At 33.0% G+C, this 19,793-nt stretch overlaps 1 protein-coding gene across 1 annotated transcript; it reads right to left on the reverse strand.

Annotated features, from left to right (window-relative positions):
• Positions 1-406: 406 nt before the first annotated feature.
• Positions 407-3,594, reverse strand: LOC149479642 (transient receptor potential channel pyrexia-like). Its single transcript, XM_089708020.1, has one exon. It carries the CDS (start codon positions 3,592-3,594, stop codon positions 655-657), a length of 2,940 nt encoding a protein of 979 aa, XP_089564146.1. The 3' UTR covers positions 407-654.
• Positions 3,595-19,793: the final 16,199 nt, after the last annotated feature.

Below are 19,793 nucleotides of genomic sequence, written 5' to 3' on the forward strand. Positions count from 1 at the left end.
CATAAAATCAAAAATAGTAAAATAGTATCAATCAAAAATAGTAAATAAATTCAAACAATTTATTCTTTTATTGTAGTTTTTTCGTCATTGTTCCAATTTTTCCATAAATAATTTTCAACAAAGCTCCATGAATTACTTATGTGTTGTTAGTCATGTGTAAATGAAAAACTAAAAAGTACTTTTCATTAGTTTAAAAAGGTTTTAAATTCGTTTATTAATTAACTTAAAAACATGAAACATTCTCAATTGAGTATTATATAGTAAACAACAAAGTAAAGATTCGGAGTAAATATAAACATTATTTTCAGTGAGCCAAAACCATTATTTTCTGAAATAATGAACTCTATCATGAGGTACATAAATGACAAATGTACTCGTAACAAAACAAGCGATAAAGAAAAAAACGTGACAATAAAAAAATAAAATTTATTTAATTAGCTTACTTGTGTACCCTGATAACATTTTTCCTTACATCTCACTCTTATCAAATGGCGAACATTATCTCATTTAGATAACGCGGTTTAAGAAATATCTAATTATCAAATATACAATAATGATATAAGATAAAGCCACTTTGAACAGGTGTGATCAACAAATATCTCTGCCTCTTATACGAACTCTTTAAACGAACTCAAACTTTGTTCCTTCCACTTATCATTTAGTTATCGAATTTGTTACATCAGAATTATTGCTAAAGAAAACTGGTGATTCAGGATAAAATTGTGCGGAATGTAAATACGATCTGTCGGTCATTTTAAACAGATTCTGCAATAGATGCTGCTGCTCCATCAACAACGTGTTTAAGTGTCTCATCTCCTGATCTATCTTCTTTAAGTTGAACGTCGTTTGGTCTATTTTCTCCTGCATTCCTCGTATCTCTATATTGAATTGATGATCCGTCTGTCCTTCGTTCTTGAATTTCGATGAATGGTACTTGTTCTTGTATAGAATCTCCTTAACTGATGTACCCGATTTCAGCTTGTTTAACTGCGCCAATTCATACGCAGCCATCATAATGTCTGTTGGTAATCTTTTCTCATGAGGATTCAAAGGTTTCACGCTTAATATGACTTTACCAGCTTCAGGTGAAACTAACGCAGTTCTGTATATGTATTTGTGCAGACATTTAGGTAATAATGCGCTAAACATACCCATCTCTACAAATAGAATTAATTTCGTTTGCCGAACAAGCTTTGATAAGCCCGCTGTTTTTCTTAATCCTTGGATATCGTGTACAGCTATACCTACGAGTAAATTCATAAGTATGATCGTTACAAACATCAAAAATAGGATGAAAATAATTTGAGATGAAAGTTCGAAAATCAAAGGTGGGTCGTCACGTAGCGGGTCGTTGATTAAAATGTTTAAATTCAATTCTCCAACCATCATAGATAGCGTACTGATCAACCCCATCAAGGGATTTGAAAACATTTCTTCATTTGGAAAGACCACTAGAAAACATATAGCGAATCCAAGTAACAAGCAAATGTATGCTAAAAGTAATTTTAAGAACTCTGTTAAAACTTTCTGATACATAGCTACGTAATCACCAAACATCGGTAGCTGACCCATCATCAACATTAAGTTCGTCCAAGCTCCTAACACTGCATAGCCTTCGATATGATTCTGCCATCCGTAGTCTCGTTCGATATCGTAAAGTAAAAATACAGATAGCAAAACAAACCACTCCAATAAGTTTTCGAATGTCGTAAAGTATTGATAAATGCTCGAATACCCCGTAATACCAGTCAGCTTTCTTACTATTTCGAATACTGTGATCGCTAGCAACACCCATTTCTCCAATTCGATAGGATTATCTTCTAAAATATCGCCAAGAATCGACTGTGACTGACACAGCTCATTAGGTACGTCATACTTTTGCGCATATTTACCATCACATGTTTTAACAACAGCCGTTAACACGTATATAGATAAAAACACGACAAACAAAAAGCAGAAAACTAATCGCGCCAAATAAAACTTTCTTATCTTTCGCCACTTCATGAATAAAAACGCTAAACATAAAGGATGTTGTAATATGTCCTTCTGGCCTTCATCAATCAAACTATTCAAATAAGTGATCTCGCGTGGATAGGAATATTTTAACAGTTTTCCAAAATCAAACTCGATTTGTACTTCTTCATTCCCTTCTGTAGAACGACTGAGGGATATACCATTATCAAGATTGTGTCTGAGGATAGCTAGAGATTTAGGTGTTTTTCTTACTATTACACTCAATGCAGTGTGTCCTTTCTTAGACTTCGAAGTTACATCGGCTCCCAAAAATATTAATGTTTCCACACAATTTGTCAGTCCATCTATAGCAGCAATATGTATTGGTGAATACCCATATTCATCTTTTTTATTCACTTGCGCACCCCAACTTACAAGCATTTCAATAATATCACAAGCACGCTCTGATTTAGATATAGCGGCATGTAACGGTGTTCTTTTATCATAATCTTCAGCATTTGGATCAGCGTTACCATCGCGTAAAAGAACTTCAACACATTCAGTCGATGAACACCTTGCTGCCAGATGAAGAGCTGTGAACCCTCTATAATTTTTTGTATTCGCTTTAGCTCCTTCAGAAAGTAATAGTTCTATACATTCTGTATAGCCTCTTGACGCTGCCAAATGCAAAGCAGTGCATTCTTTATCCCTTTGTTTTGTTACACCGTTTACACTAAGTTTAGTTTCTTTTAATAAGAAAGCAAGACATCTCCTTGCGCCGAGTTCTGCAGCTAAATGTAAAGCGTTAAGTCCTCCTGATGTTATATATGCGGGATCAACACCTTTCTCTATAAACAGTTCCATACATTCCAACGAATCGTTACGAACTGCACAATGGACGAGATTATCTTCACAGCCGGCCCTTTGTACAACTGCATGTAAAGAAGCTCCATTAGCTATAAGATATTCAGCTACTTCTAATGAATTTCCAAACGCGGCGCAATGAAGTGGGGCAAAGTACTTGGGAGCATAGTCAACATCAGTACCAACAGATATCAAATACGCAACAGATCTGCTCGCACCACTGAACGAAGCTATATGCAGAGCAGTCAAGCCGATAGGATCAGAGTAGTGTACATCAGCTCCTGCTTCAAGGAGTCCTGGCAATAATTCATCACGGGCCAAAAACGCTGCCCATAACAACGTTAAACTCACAACCACTTCAGGAGCAGATGAAATATGTTCTTCTATATTATCTGCTGTAATCAATCCACATTCAAGATCATCAAAAAATCTGCCCGCACCTAAACTTAAAGCTTTTTCACACAACGCTCTCCGGACCATGTCTTCTGTTAACCGGGCTTCTGGATCGGGGGCCATAACGTCGAAACTGTGATACATATTGGGCGCATCTTCAGCTGGTGGTGAGGGTCCGACGAACAGATATTCTTTAGCTTTTCCAGGTTCACTGGCGGACTCGAGTAAGTCGATGCTTCGTACATGGCGAAAGGAGCCCCTGAGTGGGAATTCCTCTGGGTCTCGGGTGCGCGTGCTGCTCGTGAGGCGGGACCGCGGCGTTTGCGTCGGAGGCGTCTGCAAGGGTGACGGCCACCCCATCTCGCGATAACCGAAGTTGTCCATAGCTGTACCGCGACTGACTGCAGCCTCTCGCTTATCTTATCTCCTCCGCCCAGACATGCGAGATCTTCGTATGTCTTCGTTGACACGGTGATTTATTACGCTATTTTTACTGCGCACAATTAGGAAAATAAACAGTTTGGCCACTCATTAACGTAATGTTATTACGATGTGCGAATTATGAAATTAATCCAAATATTGTACAGATCGTCATTCGTATTTTTAGTCTATTTATACAGAGAGCCTATAGTATCTACAAGGAACTTAGTAAAACTAAACATTCATTATTTTTATTGGGTAAACTACACATTTTGGCAATATGTTTAATGCTTAGCAATAACTTATAAATCATATATTATAATATAATATTTATATAGGACCAACATTAAGTATCGGTCCTCGGTACTCTATGTGTAAACATTGCACAACAGCATTTGATATTCTTTTTTTATAAAATTAATTTGTAATATCTTTTAAAAATAGAGAGCAAATGTTAAAGTCTATTTTACATCACATCACTTGGTATAAAATAAAGGTACGACGCAATACAAAACAAGTCTTATTTCCAATACTGAGATACAAAACTGCATATTTTCAGTTATTCAAGCACAATATCACGACAGTACATCAACCCAGTTACAACACAAATATTTACACCCTTTGTCTGTCGGTTTGTTTGCAATGTCGCCTGTTATTTGTAAACTCAACATGACCAGGGTTAATTGTAGTAAATAGTTTTATTGTTTCTCCTTGAGTGACTATTTTTTTGATATAAAAATGTAGGTATCATAAATATGGATTAAATGATGACAGACAGATAACAAACTAATCCTATAAAGGAATATGTTTTATTGTGTACGGTAACCTAAATAGAAAAACTATATAAATAATAATAAAGGTAAGTATTTTTTTTAATAACAGTTGGAATTAGAGTTAAGACTATTTAGTATATAATATGTAATATCTACCACGTAACTTGAGCTATACCTAATACAATTTTGATCGAGTATATCTTATATATAAAAATGAATCGCAAAATGTGTTGGTAAGCGCATAACTCGAGAACGGCTGAACCGATTTCGATAATTCTTTTTTTATTATATTCCTTGAAGTACGAGGATGGTTTTTATGTAGAGAAAACGTAAATATGTACCACGGGCGAAGCCGGGGCGGACTGCTAGTGATTTATAAATATGTAAAGTCTGAAATCTAAAATTAAAAATATAATCTGTGCTATCGTAAGTTATAAATCATGTTTAATAGCCAGACATCGAACAAAACAAGTTTACAGTTAATTAATATTACTTTATCCTACTTCAGTTTACTTTGTTTTAGCTGCTTTTAAACTAACGTAAAATGTCAAAGATTTTCTCTTAAATACAATGTTATTATCGTTATCTCAAGCACTTCCAATATTATGCACTATAGTCCTTTTCACCTATGATGATTCCTGTGACACTTCATCGTGTTCCGAATTACGAATTTTATGTTTAAAAAGTCAAAATAATTTTAGTGCATAATATTTTTATTTTATGGCGGCATTATTACCAAAAATATAAAAATGAAACATCTTAAGCTTATAAATCAAAAACAGTATTGTTTAGTTTAATATAATGAAAAATAAAATAAAATAACACAAAAATATAATACCTACGCAATTCGTGTACATGAAATGGATCGTTGAAAAATCATAGAGTTGGAAAATCATATAATCGGCGCCCATCTTGTGATCGTTTGTCAATCGAGTCAATCGTCTGTACGAGTTCGTCAGCCTTGTATACAAGTTGCATTTTTATATTGATACTTTACGTGGTATTCTGTTATTGTTACTAATTGTTATTGTTGACTTTTTGTTGCTGTTGTTTGCTAAGTTTTCTTAGTTAATTGTTGGCGAAATGCCGAAAAAACTAATTTTGGTACTTTATTCAAATCGATTTCATTTCCATATAGAATATTATCGATTATCGGAAACAATTGATACGATTTCAGTAACCGACATCTCTACACGTGTCAAAAATCGATGTGTCACAGAAATCATCTTAGGTGGAAAGGACTATAATAATTATTTGACAGGTTCAATGACATTTATTGCACACGACATTTTATATCGTGATAGTTTATAATCATAACCTTAAAATTAGACTTTAGACCCTTAAAACAAGCCTTTCTACGATAATATAATTTAATCTGACCTGATTATACGTCGTAAAGTGTAAATCACCCCTTTTATCGATACAGTAGAGCTACGAAAGTGACCGGTTAATAAGAAAATTATGAATGGAAAAAGATAAATGCAAGAATTAACTTTTTTTAAATGAACTATGGAATCGAATAACGGAATACTATGGATTATGCGTCTAAACGTGAATGGATGAATGAGACATTTAAGTGAAAATGGCTTTAATATTCAAAAGCTTTGTTTCCGTGCATGGAGGTTGATGGATGAAATGTTTCGCTTAAGAACTAGCGACTTGAAATAGCCGCCTAGACAATAAGCCTCTTGCTATCTACTCGCGGGCACGACAATCGTATCGCAGTCGTTACGTATAAATGAACTTTCCCTAGCTGTAATTGATAAATAAACGAATGCGACAGTTGGTTCGTTGCCAGTGTATTAAATTTTGTCATCAAACGATTCCGATTTTCGTCGCTAATGCCACGGAACGGTATTACGCGGCTAATTTAAATGGTTATGGTGGGTGCTGACTGGTTTTAAACATTGCTAAAGGTTTTTTTTTGTTCGGCTTATACACAATAAGATAATGTTAGAATGTGGTTAGAATATTGTGTGTTAATAAGATGTAGCAGGACTCTTTTTAGAAACATGCAAAAATGATACTTATTTAGGTAGAGTCGTAGAGTAGAGATTAGTCTTTTATATGGAAAAAAATCTTTCAAATATTAACTAGTTATATTGATAAATAAAACTAAAACTAATATTGATTTAGAATTTTTTAATAATTATTTGTAATATATTGTACGAAATATTTCTTCCATTCTAAAATGAGTACATATTACAGCTGACACTACCCTTGACATAATTTATAAGTTTCAGTCAATTTCCCAGATCCTTTGACACTACATGGTTTCCATCAGGATTATTTATTTATTTATTTAACATGTTAGGAATGTTCTGCAGCCGTAATGCATCAAAAGGCGCCATTTAAACGGCTATAAAGTTATTTCCAATCTTGTTTAATTTTGCCTTTGTACGTTCCTGAGATGTAATCGTTAATACTTTATACTTTCTTTCGTCTTTATTAACTAGGTGCTCGCCCTGGAACTGTCTGTTGATCCTAGATAATAAAAATAGCCTATGTCATGTATAAGAACACTGAACAATGTACCTAGTCTGGTGAAAGGACTTCTGAAATCTTATTCGGAAAGTTGAGTTTTAAAGAAAATTACCTAGGTCATATAGTATTTATAAGTGAAATTTAATTTAAAACGATTTATTGCAAATAACTAACAATTTATAAATATTAAATACCTAGTTACCTACCTACTTGGAAAAGTTAAGATAAGTAGGTATTACCGATAAATTAAGTTTTGAGTTTCAGATAACATAATTTTAAGGTAGATATAGAAGAAGAAGAAGAAGAAGAAGATAAAAACGAAAGGTTTAGCTGTGTATAGTATTATATTTAATTTGTGATTTTAAGTACATGAGAAATATTATTCTATTCTTCACTTATAAAAGTTTATATGAACTAAAAATGTTTTTAATTTAAGTTTCAGTTCAAAAGAACAAGGTGAACGACCACTGGTTTACTATTTACTTAACCAGGAATAGTATGTTTATGTTATAGTGAGGTGTGTGAGGAACTATGGGATCATTATCCTTTCCTTTTGGGATATCTTTGTTATTTTGTTTATAATATGTATAACAGGAAGAATTCAATTACACAGATAATGTCCTGTTTTATAGATTCGGAATAAGAAGCACGAAATTTGCCCAATATCTCTTGACACATATGCAAGTACAATCATAATAATATGTACATTTTCAAATGATTATTAAAATATTATTGTATTGAACATTTTAATAATCATCACTTTTTTACCTAACAGTGGCTGGCAGAGGCGGTGGAAGGCGTGGGCGGCGTGGCCCATCGCCTACGCCGAAAATAAATAAAAATAAGTATACCTAAGTATTAAAAACCCAAATATACTCGTGTTTACAAAATACCTTCAATATTTTTATCGCAAAATCTTGTCTTAAGAAAAAGTTAAGACTATCCCTTCACCCTACAAAGAATTAAACTATAAACAAATATCATTTAACACCTATAGTTGTTCCCAAAACTGATATTCTAGTAACGGTACTCTCATGACCACTTTATAAGGAAGTAGGTATAACTTTCTTTACTATAAATCTGCTGACCCTTTATCGATGTATTTTGTAACCGACAGTATTTTAAACGTTTATTACCCGATTCGTTGTTGGAAAAAGAACAATCGATTGTAAATCGATTTTCAATCAAGGACCAACATTCCGACTCACATTGTTCAGGAATAAATTTTAGTACTGCGCTGTTAGGGTGCGGCCACACTTGCGGGAATAATGCATTCATGATTCATACCTAATATGCAATACCTAGTATGCAAGGTGGGTGGGTAACGATCTAACGGAGGAGTTTGTGGTCAAAACAGGACTGAAACAGGGTGATGCGCTGTCCCCAATGCTTTTTAATTTAGTGCTAGAATATGTCCTCAGAAGAGTTTTAACTGTCGACTTTGGGCTGCAACTAAATGGGAGGCACCGGGTGATAGGGTATGCGGACGATCTGGCCCTTCTGGGAGAAAGTAAAGCTGAGCTGGCGTTGGCTGCAGCGGCTCTGGAAGACGCAGCTCAAACAGTGGGACTTAGCATCAGCCATGAAAAAACTGAGTATCTCCACATGAAACGATACAAAAATACACGCCTAGTCAGAGAGGATCTTCATGTTGGACGGACAGTTTATAAGGGTGTTGCAAAGTTTAAATACTTAGGATCTACTGTCACCGACACGAATACGAGGCAGGAGGAAATAGATATCCGCATCCAGAGTGCTCTACGTTGCAGCGCAGCCCTTCACAAAGTGTTAGTGTCAAAGCTCCTGAGCAGGAAGACCAAACTAAGAATTTACTCAACAGTAATTAGGCCTATTCTTATGTACGGTTGTGAGACTTGGACGCTGACGCTAAAGGAAGAAAATAAGCTACTCGTGGCCGAACGAAAGATTCTACGCAAAATCCTAGGTCCCGTTAAAGAACCAGATGGTAGCTTCAGAATCCGCAGAAACGCGGAAATCCAACACCTCGTGGCCGAGCCCAACATCATTGGCCAGACAAAGGCGCAACGCCTCCGATGGCTCGGTCACGTTTTAAGAATGGGGGATGATCGGGCCGTGAAAAAGGCATATCTGGGCATTCCAACTGGCCGACGTCCCGTGGGCCGTCCCAGATATCGATGGAGCGACGCAACTGCAGCCGAGGAAAGTGGCGTAAACTCGTGTCGGAAGCCAAGACTCGGTTTGGGTCGCAGAGCTAGTTAAGTAAGTAAGTAAGTAAGTAAGTAGTATGCAAGGGACATGAATTTAAATAAGAAAAATCTCAATACATATTTTTTTTATATGGGTTCATACGCCTTAGAAAAAAAAAAAAAAAAAAAACATTTTTACAATTTATTATGTTTTACAAGTTTTTATGACGTTTCTGTTTTTAATTACCCACTTTTAAAAATTATGCAGAATCTACAATATGAATCATGCAAATCATTAAAATTATTTCAACAGTTATAGGCATCTAGTTTACTAGAGTAGAAAAAAGTAGAGGTACCTGAATTACAACAAATACAGCGAGAAAACAAGGCGGTTAACAACTATTATAAAATCGTTACCTAATTATTTTCAATGTATCTAATTCCAATGGCAACAAATGTGCAAAAAATGTGACCAGAGAATAATAGAGCAATCCTTAGAGCTTACTTTCAAGCGCTATCCATTTTATTAAACCAATGAACATACCATAAAAATTAAAATACTAAATTGAAAAGAAGCAGAAACACATACGAGGCAAGAAAATTATCGTGAAACTAGAAAAAGATTGAGTGACATATCACCAGAAGATTATAACATATAATAAATACAGTCCATACAATGTGTCAGCACCTTAACAACATTAAGGCTATGCGCAGATCGGTGGCCAATAAAACGTAATAATAAGTGGCACGTGCCACCTCTCAGTTACTTTAGTCTTACCCACTGTTGGCCACATAATAATAACTTTAAATAAGTAGGTTGTAGGCTTTAGAATTTCAATTAGCGAATAAATACGTAAATTTTATTGAAATGAAACTTTAATTCTTTTGTTTATTATGATTGAATTGTCTGTTTATTTAAGTTTAAGCTCACGATATTCTGTTTTTTAATTCTTTCGGTAAGATGGATAAATTTTAGATACTTACTATAAAATCATAAATTGTTAACGTTAAATTATAAGTTTGAATATTGAAATAGTAATCTAACAACGAGAAGAATTAGAACGTTTTTAATATTTTTTTATCGTTTTCCCTCGCATTTTCCCTAAGAATGTGGTAAATTACGAAAAAACGTTAAAATGTCAAAAATTTCTGAAACTTATATACGTTTCGGCTCGGTAATTTTTACTTTTTTACTCCAAATGAGTTTTGTGATTTTTACCCCTTTAAACGATTACACCTATGTCAAGTCACCTGTATTTAAAATATTATGTAGGTAGTATGTGGTAGGAAAATCTAATTAGGTGATTGTTTTTAATCTCTATATATAAATTCTAAACCTATAAATAATTATTCTATTAATAAACAACTAAATAACTTATAAAAGATAATAATGTGTCAATATCACACATTGTATAATATACATAGCCTTAATAAGGTTTTATATACGCACATTTGCTATAAATAAACTGTAAGGCGTTTGAAAATGAAACAAATAAAGAAAAATGGCATACGCTTTTGCGTCATATAATCTGATATAAAATAAAAGAGAATTAATTGAATAATATGATAAAAATAAAATATTTGTGTACTACTCACATTAATTATACTATTTTGGAAGATTTTATGTAGGTATTGTACGTATTGTATTTATTTATCGATTTATGGATAAAGTTAAAAATAACAACAGAGAATATCTATATCTGTTTCTTAAATTTTCTTCATTTTTATTTCGTAAAAGTAGGAAATTATACAAATAATCTGTGCATACAAATATATTACTTATACAAATGATGTGCGGAAAATTTTAATAAACATTAAAAAACACGGTCATTTCTGTTTGATCCAAAAATTTCAACTATGTATCTCAGGGCTAAATTTCATCAGAATCGGTTCAGCAGTTTAGCCGGGAAATTGTATAACTTTTACACGTGTAACATTGGCATGGATTTATTTACAAGTAAATTACATTTTATACATATCTGATTTCTACAAACTAATACTAGTGGAGAGAAATGTTTATACGGCTTCGATGAGGAATGCTGAAATTTCATCCCATTATGAAGTACAGTCAGCATAAAAAGGTATTTAATTTAATTATTTTTATTTATATTTAATTTTTTTGCACACATGTAGCTAGTCGTGTTTATCGATATTTGATTCCTTCCGAAAATGGTATGATTCTTTAATAATATATGTACAAGCAATATATTATATCGCTTACCTAAATGCAACGTGAAGGAGTGAACTTTCGTTATTTAATCGAAGATTTTATAACGGCTTTTAAAAACTATTTGTGCTTTTTGAAGCTAAAATTGTTAACAGTGGTTAACAAATCATTATATAATAATAGGCGCAATACTGCGTACAAAAATTATTTTATATTATATGTGCTCTCGTTAAACCAAAGCAGCACTGCTTTTAACATACATACAATTTAAATGTATAAATGTCTTACTTGTTCTGAAACATTAAACTCATAATAATATATATTCATACACATCTATTAAGCGCTATTAGCAAAAAATAAAGACTTTTTTGCACACCGTACAACAACATAAACGCTATATCGTATTAGGAAGCCCAAATAGTAAATCCGAATTTAGTGATTTATTTCCTCGTTCAGAACACGCTTTATTCTAACCGACTATCCTTGATCCTGTAGTACACTAGTTTTTACATATGACTCTGTCTGAAAATAGTACCTATCCCGTATAATAATGTCCTTCTATTCAAACACTTACTCAAATATTGATTTCTTCAATTATATTTCTTCTAGAAGTATTTTTTAATCGTCGAAACATAGTTTTATCCCATTTTTCCCAATTACCACCGGTTCAAAAAGATGTTTCAACAGAGAAGAACCGGGAAGAAACTCTGTAGTTGATAGTTTAAAATTATGCCAATTTTACCTACTATAATTTATGTGTCCGAACTCCGAAGCCTTGCACAAAAATCTTTATTTTATATTTTATTTATATTTTATTTTATTTTATCTTTATATTTTATTTACATATTATTAATATATATCGAACGAATATGCTACATTTTTCCGCAAACAAAACCGCAATAAACAACTACTTAGTTAAAAACATATTTTATGATTTATACAACTCCGCACAAACATTCAATTATATGCGATATACTTGATTTATGCTCGTAATTTTAATTATAAAGCAGCCGTTTTGATGTTGAGTGCAATCATTTTTCAACTACAAGTACAAACAAATAAATTATTTTAAATTGGCACGCGCTTTATCAAAATCGATGTAGCTTTAGCCTCGGGAGAGATCTGCGATTGTCTAGGTTTCTATAGTGTTTCTAATTTTGATTTAGATTTTCTATGTTTAGGGAATATGGGTTTTGGCTGCTTTTACCTACACATTTATCATCATCTGTATGGTTTTCAGTTTTTTTAATAGGTCATTGACGCTCAGTTTAATGCATATTTTGTATGTGTATTGTATATCTACTGTTGACACTTATTTGTTAGAACTTTCCATTAACCAACGAATAAAAATTGCTGAGTAGATTAGAAATACGTTGGGTACTTTAAAAGGATAAAATATATTAAAGTTGATCGGTATTCATCTACATGAGTGAAAATGATGTATTTCAGGATGTTACAACTTACAACTTCTAAATTCTAACGCTAGCATAATTTGTATGGACAATTTTCATTTGACGTCAGATTTACCTTTAATGTAGTTCATGCGAACGGAATAGCTATAGCAGAAAGCTACTTACCTAGTAACACCTGTAGACCTAATTCACTAAATCAATTCCTAGAGTTAAAAAGAAGCATAACAATGTCACGACAATGGCCTAACATTCCGGTCTAATAATTTATAATTTTGACAAATATCAGAGATCTTTAACTAACTAGTACCTAATGAAATCCACACCTAAGGGCCCGATCACAGTATAAATCACTCCAGTCCATGCCTGCATGTAGTTAGTAATACGCCTTAGGAATAGGTAGGGAAGTCACAATACACTAATTGTACAAAATTAGTCAAAATTTTTAAACACAAATTTAGTTTTGGGAATAACAATAGATAAAACAGGTAACATCTATCACTGTTTTCTTTTTAACTTATTTTTTTCAAATTAATCGTTGTAGTTATTGTCATAATATGTAACCGTAAACCGTTTTATTTCGCATGTGGTGTTAGCCTTTAAGTAGTTATTACATTTATGTAAGTTATTTTGTAATCTTTTTTTTGTATGCTTGTACTGATGTAATAACTGTTGGCTGACCTTAAATAAATAAATAAATAAATAAATAAATAAATAAACATTGGGTAAAAATATGTTTTACGTAAATTTTTACATTGTAATCCATTCTGCTCATAGCGGCGGAATTAAAGGATAGGCTTTAATTCAATTCATCTGTTACAAATTTTTTGTATTAATAAATATTTTTAACACAAAAAGTGCAATACAAAATATTATATAATGTTTTTTTTTTTCAAGTAAAACAAGGTAAGTTTTATCGTTATGAAATAATGTGGATGAGTATGGACTACGATGATGATGGTTAAATCTATACAATATTTTCACGAAATTCTACACTGTCTCAAATATTTTTTACTAGTGCCAACCCTATCCCCATCGCAATAGTACGTTTCACGTCACAAGCCATTTGCGCAAAGGGCGCGCCCAAGCCCCAATGAATGCGGAACTGCCATTATAATTTACGTAAAATGCATGCATTGTGTATATCATTTGAAAAGCTATGTGCTTCAGGGATAATGAGGAGCTGATGCGAAGGAGGTCGTACCGGGAGTGCAAGAATCAACTTTTTGTATGACTTTTAAATCTATGTAAGTGATTAAAGTCGGGCCGAGCCTTTTGGTGAAACAATTGATATTCAGGGGGGTTAAACACGATGTCAAAAAGAAGTATTATTTCCAGTGTGGGCAAGTGATAGCCCTAGATGATCTATATAGCTCTGTCACACAGCAAATAATACAATTATATTGTAACTTTTTCATTCAATTGGAGCCATAACATGACAAAGATGCTTAGAGCTTAAGACGACAGAAATATATATGTATAACAAATTTCATTGCAATAAACGCAGTAGTTTCTATCAATTCATTAATCAAATACATAGATATAAATTCGCACGTTCACCTGCTTATATGAAAATGCGAAAGTAAACGTGTAAACGATTGAAACGATTTTAATAAAATTTGTACAGGGATAGAATATTACTTGGAAAATAACAAAGGCCTTTTATCACAAAATCAAACTTTATGAGAGTGAAATAGGAGATGGAAAATTACATGTATTAAAGCTTACGATACCGTGAAAATGCAAGCTAGTTAAGTACTCACATTTACACATAATATTCAAAGAAAATCTCAATATAACCGGACCGAATGACCTAAACAAAGCGCCCAGCAATCAGCATATAAACATTCCTGGGATTCCGCGACATTACGCAATATACAGAACCCGTTAGCATTTCGTCGCGACTCTAACTAGCGTAAGGACGAATGATGGGATGTTGACATTGTTCTTGTAGTGTAAGTGTTGAGCGGAAGCGATTTCATTGGTTAATAGTTGCGATTAACGACGCTGCAATAGTTAACTTTAATGCTTTAATAAAATGTCTTTAATAACTATAATATCAAGTAAATAGATAATGATCTACCGATTCGATATTTTTTAACGTTTTTGTTAAGGAAAAGGGGTAATTCTTATGGAGAGAAAACACAAAAAAGGACAATTGGGCAGACCATCATATACAGCGGGTAGCTAGTCATTACAAAATGTTATCGTCTTATAGCGTTAATATGAATAAAATCTTGACACAATTAGGTCTTGCGATAGGTAATAGAACACACCCACACGCTTCGCGTTGTGTAGCGGGCAATATATTGTGACATTTATTAAGAACTAGCGGTCCGCCCCGGCTTCGCCCGTGGTACATAATATTTACGTTTTCTCTACATAAAAACCATCCTCGTACTTCAAGGAACATAATAAAAAAAGAATTATCGAAATCGGTTCAGCCGTTCTCGAGTTATGCGCTTACCAACACATTTTGCGATTCATTTTTATATATAAGAAGATTATTATATTATGTAATTTTAAAATCCAACACAATCAATTTTCTAATAGTTAAAAACCCGCTTACCCTTATACTTTAAACCGTTGACAAACGCTATAAATCAACAGGACAATATATCCACTGCGTGCTTTATACGTCCCTCAGATAGAATTATGGTCATCTTTGCTACATTCTGCGCAATCTACGTGACAATAAAACGAATAAGGGATAGTCGACATCTTCATATTATTGCTATTCTAATAATCTGCATATCCTAATCCTATTCCCGCGGATTCATCTACGGATGAAACTAGTATTATAAACGCAAAGGTTTGTAAGAAATAAAAATGTATGGATGTTTGTTTCTCTTTCACGAAAAATTTACTGAACGTATTTTGATGATAATTAACAGTCATGTAGTCGTAGATTAAGAAACAGAATAACTTACTTCAACATAGACAAATGCAGATGGATAATGTAGAGATCGTCTAAGATATTCGAATACAGCTTTTTCAAAGCAAAACTCCGTCCATATTATAAGTTAAATGCATACTTACTGTTATTGTCCTTACTTTATCAAAATGCCTTGCCTTCAGCTAAATTGCTTTTTACAAAAATTGTTCGATCGATTTGCCTGTAATTTATATGGTATGTACCCTATGCAAGATTATTTTTATCTGTATACATATTACATTATACATACTACATATATTAGTTTGATAAAAGCTAAAATTTATGTAAAAGTTAAATTGACATAACGTTGTAACTGTGTAACACAATGATTTCGAATTAAAATTACAAATACGGACAAAGCCGGGTCAAGCTAGTTCTACACATACCTGCATAATATAAACACCGAAATCATCCCGTCTGCTAAAAATAAAACAAAACGCAGCCGGTATCAGTTAATGAATAGCCATCCATCCACCCACAGTCCAAGATAACTGGGGAGTTATTCTGAACAACGACATGAAAACGATATTGAATATTGTTTGGTCTCTAAGGTAAAGTGGTTAACGTGCGAATGTAGAGGGTTCGATTGCTTGTGTGACAAAGAATCGGTCCAGTAGGGACAGAGGACAAGTCAAGCTTGGCTACTTGGATGACATATAATATTTCTATTTTTAACTGGATGTGTAACGGGATTATTTTGGATAGACCAAACGTTAAGCAAACTGTTGATAAATATATTATTTGAAAAGTAATTACTTTACCTCTCTACTCTCTACCCAGCTCAAAAACAAAGATGGTTAAAATCGAATACAAATAAATGCAATCGTTACAATTAAAAGAGTTCCCGTATTTTATTTCTCGATGTTAAAATATTTAGTTTATATCTATTACTTGGTAGGAACTAATAATTAAATACCTATATCAGGAATAAAATGTAATATTTATTACATTCTGTCCATATTATATTATTCCTTTTGGCTACGTTCCAAGTCTCAACAGAGCTGAGTCAAGTCTTTGTTTAAACATTTATACTTTTATTCAAATAAAAAAAGCATTAAATTTGTAAACGTTTTAACATTGAACATAAAACGTACCTCAGAATACATCCAAACATCTGATTTCATATTCAAAATTGACTTTTACTTTTTTGGGTGCATCTAATCTGCATACACCAACCAGCTACCGTTTCGACTCGGTGTAACACTTTTCGAACTTTTGATATTTTAGATACAAACATACATTTTTATATGTTAACTCTTTTATTGTTGTTTAGGGAAATTTAGAAGTTCTTATAATAAAGTTTCAAATAAGTTGTAAAAGTAGGTTGCTTTTAACCTAAGATATTGTTATTTTACGAGTAGGTACATACATATATTATAGAAGCATTATAGAACTGAAATTTTTTATTAATAAAAATATTTTAAAAGATGTAGGTATACATCTTAAATATTATTTTTTAATCAAAATATGTATCTAGTAGAGAAAATTTTGTATCCGGATCAGAGCCATAAAAACAGACATAAGTACACACATTTTCTTAGAAGGTTAAAAATGGTCTCTAAAACTCAGCTGCTTTTAAAATCAATTGTATTTAACTAGTATAAACATTATGGGTTGTTACCTACCACATATGGCTGCAGTCACGTAAAACTAGTTACATAGAATTTCATTACGTCATTAGGTATATGTATTTCGAAAAACTTCAGCACGAGATCAATAAAAACTAGATATTATGCAAGTACTAGATAATAATTAATACAAAAATCTAGACATTCGACATTCTGGCCTAGCCAATAATTGAATACTTGTTACTGTGTTTTTATAAGTCAAGGATTGTAATTATACAGGTACTTGTAACTACTTAACTCATGTTAAGAATGCAAGTTTATTGTAAGAAAATACTTTTATTTTAGGTATGTTCCTTTTAAGCTATTGCATAGCTTCTATCGCGGGCCTTGAGCGCGGGGACCGAATCCAGAAATTCCGTAACGAAAAAACCTCACGCTCCCCACTCCGACGGGCACGGAGGTGTGGCTTGAAGGCATAGCATGCAAAAGCTTTACCGCGGCAGTCCCCGAGTGCCACACGTCTTTTTTTGTTAGTTTGAGATTTAGTTGTAGATTAGACTATTCAAATCCATTATTAAAATTAACTAGGTACTGTCACCAGAGACTACGACCGTGGTAAGTAAATGATTGCAAGTTGGGCTTATTATAGCGCACAAGCGGTCCGCCCCGGCTTCGCTCGTGGTACATATATATAGCCTATAGCCTTCCTCAATAAATTGACTATCCAACACTGAAATAATTTTTCAAATCGGACCTGTAGGCTGTAGTTCCTGAGATTAGTGCGTTCAAACAAGCAAACTCTTCAGCTTTATAATATTAGTATGGATAAGTAATAAGTATAAGTATAGATTTATAGTTAAATGATTAAATCACATTCTACTCATATTAAATTTGTCCAAAATCAGAACCGAGGTCACCAAGTATTTCAGAACATAATATATTGAGATCTCACTCAATTTTAAAAATTGCTTTACATAACAAACAAAATTAATTTAATTGGTAATAACATTTGACTTTTTAATGCTCCATTAGTATAATAATTTGATATCTCTTATTTATTTCCATAATAAGTTGTGTCTTTGGATAGTTACATATTTTATGCGTCGTTTATAATTTACGTGTATCATTCGCGCGGCTTTTTAGTGTGCTAGGTATCGTGGTCAAAAAAAATAAAATACGGTCATTTGATGCCAAATTCTGTCTCATTTTTTTTTCTTATTAAAGGCAGATCGAAATCATACACAAAATTTTAAAAAATTAAAGAATGTGTTTTTCTCTACATATTTTAGGTAATTAATTGCAACGAATATTCGACGAATATTGTTGAATAAAAATAAAATAAAATTCAAAAATGTTATCTAGTTAATAAATAGTCCGTCACTTTCTTTTGTGTTAAATTAGGTACCTATATGGGAAAGCATTATTTTTATCTTGTAAAAAGGCACTCAGGGCACAGAATAATAACTAGTAGCTAGCTACTTAGGGTAATAAGTAGTGTAAGTACTAAGTAGGCAATAGGGTTACATAATCAAGAAACTAAAACAGTAATTTTAAAGAATACTTACAATAAGTACATCATATTTTCTATTTTATATCGTTTTTAGGGTTCCGTACCTCAAAAGGAAAAAACGGAACCCTTATAGGATCACTTTGTTGTCCGTCTGTCCGTCCGTCCGTCCGTCCGTCCGTCTGTCAAGACCCTTTTTCTCAGGAACGCGTGGAGGCCTATGAAGCTAAAATTTATATCAATTACTCAAATCTACTTTCCCTTGAAGCTGTGAAAAAATCAAACTTCTAAGCCAACGCAATCAAAAGATACAGGCGTTTATGCCGCAAATTTTCGACACTTGCAAGGGAATCAAAACCTACAGGGTGCTTCCCGTGAATTCAGAATCTTGAAATTTGGTACGAAGCAACGTCTTATAGCATAGATAAAGGAAAAATTACGAAAACCATAAATTTTTAGTTACATTACAAAATATATATTTATTTTTTAATAAATATATAAACTTATTACTTTTTTCCTCATGAACGCGTAGAGCTATCAAGTTGAAATTCATATCAAATACTTAGATCTAATTGCCTTTAACCCGTGAAAAAAAAAATTGCAGGTTTGTACGGAACCCTTGGTGCGCGAGTCCGACTCGCACTTGGCCGGTTTTTTATTACTTTATAGTGGCATATTCACAGGGCACATTACATAAAATTCGTGCGATCCGCCATTTTGGAAAAAAATTAAAACAATAATAATAATTTATCATCTGTATATCACGTCACTATTTAGTAATTTGGTATATAGGGTAAAAGTGGGATAGATGCCGCACGGGGATAGATGCCTCATTTTCAAAAAACCTCACTTCCCAGAGTCGTGACTACGAATTAATGATTTAAATAGGAGCTCCTATCATCCCGCACCTCGGGTACGCATGAGCTGTTGTTTGGTGAAGACGTGTTTCGCTAGTGTGTGTTATAATATCCGCGGCGAACTTCACGAACACGTTAAAATTTAAAAAGGTTGATATTTGCCTTTGCATAACTTTATAAGTATTAATAAATTTCACTATATTTCTTATTATGTCTATACACTGGTTCATTAAGTACAAATCTAAGTGAAAATAGTGGCTAATTTGTTTTTATTTAATAAAAAAAATACTGGGGC

This window comes from Colias philodice, chromosome 20, assembly GCF_061535455.1.
Source record: "Colias philodice isolate Cphi_HAF_F1 chromosome 20, ilColPhil1 Martin Lab GWU primary, whole genome shotgun sequence".
NCBI lineage: Eukaryota > Metazoa > Arthropoda > Insecta > Lepidoptera > Pieridae > Colias > Colias philodice.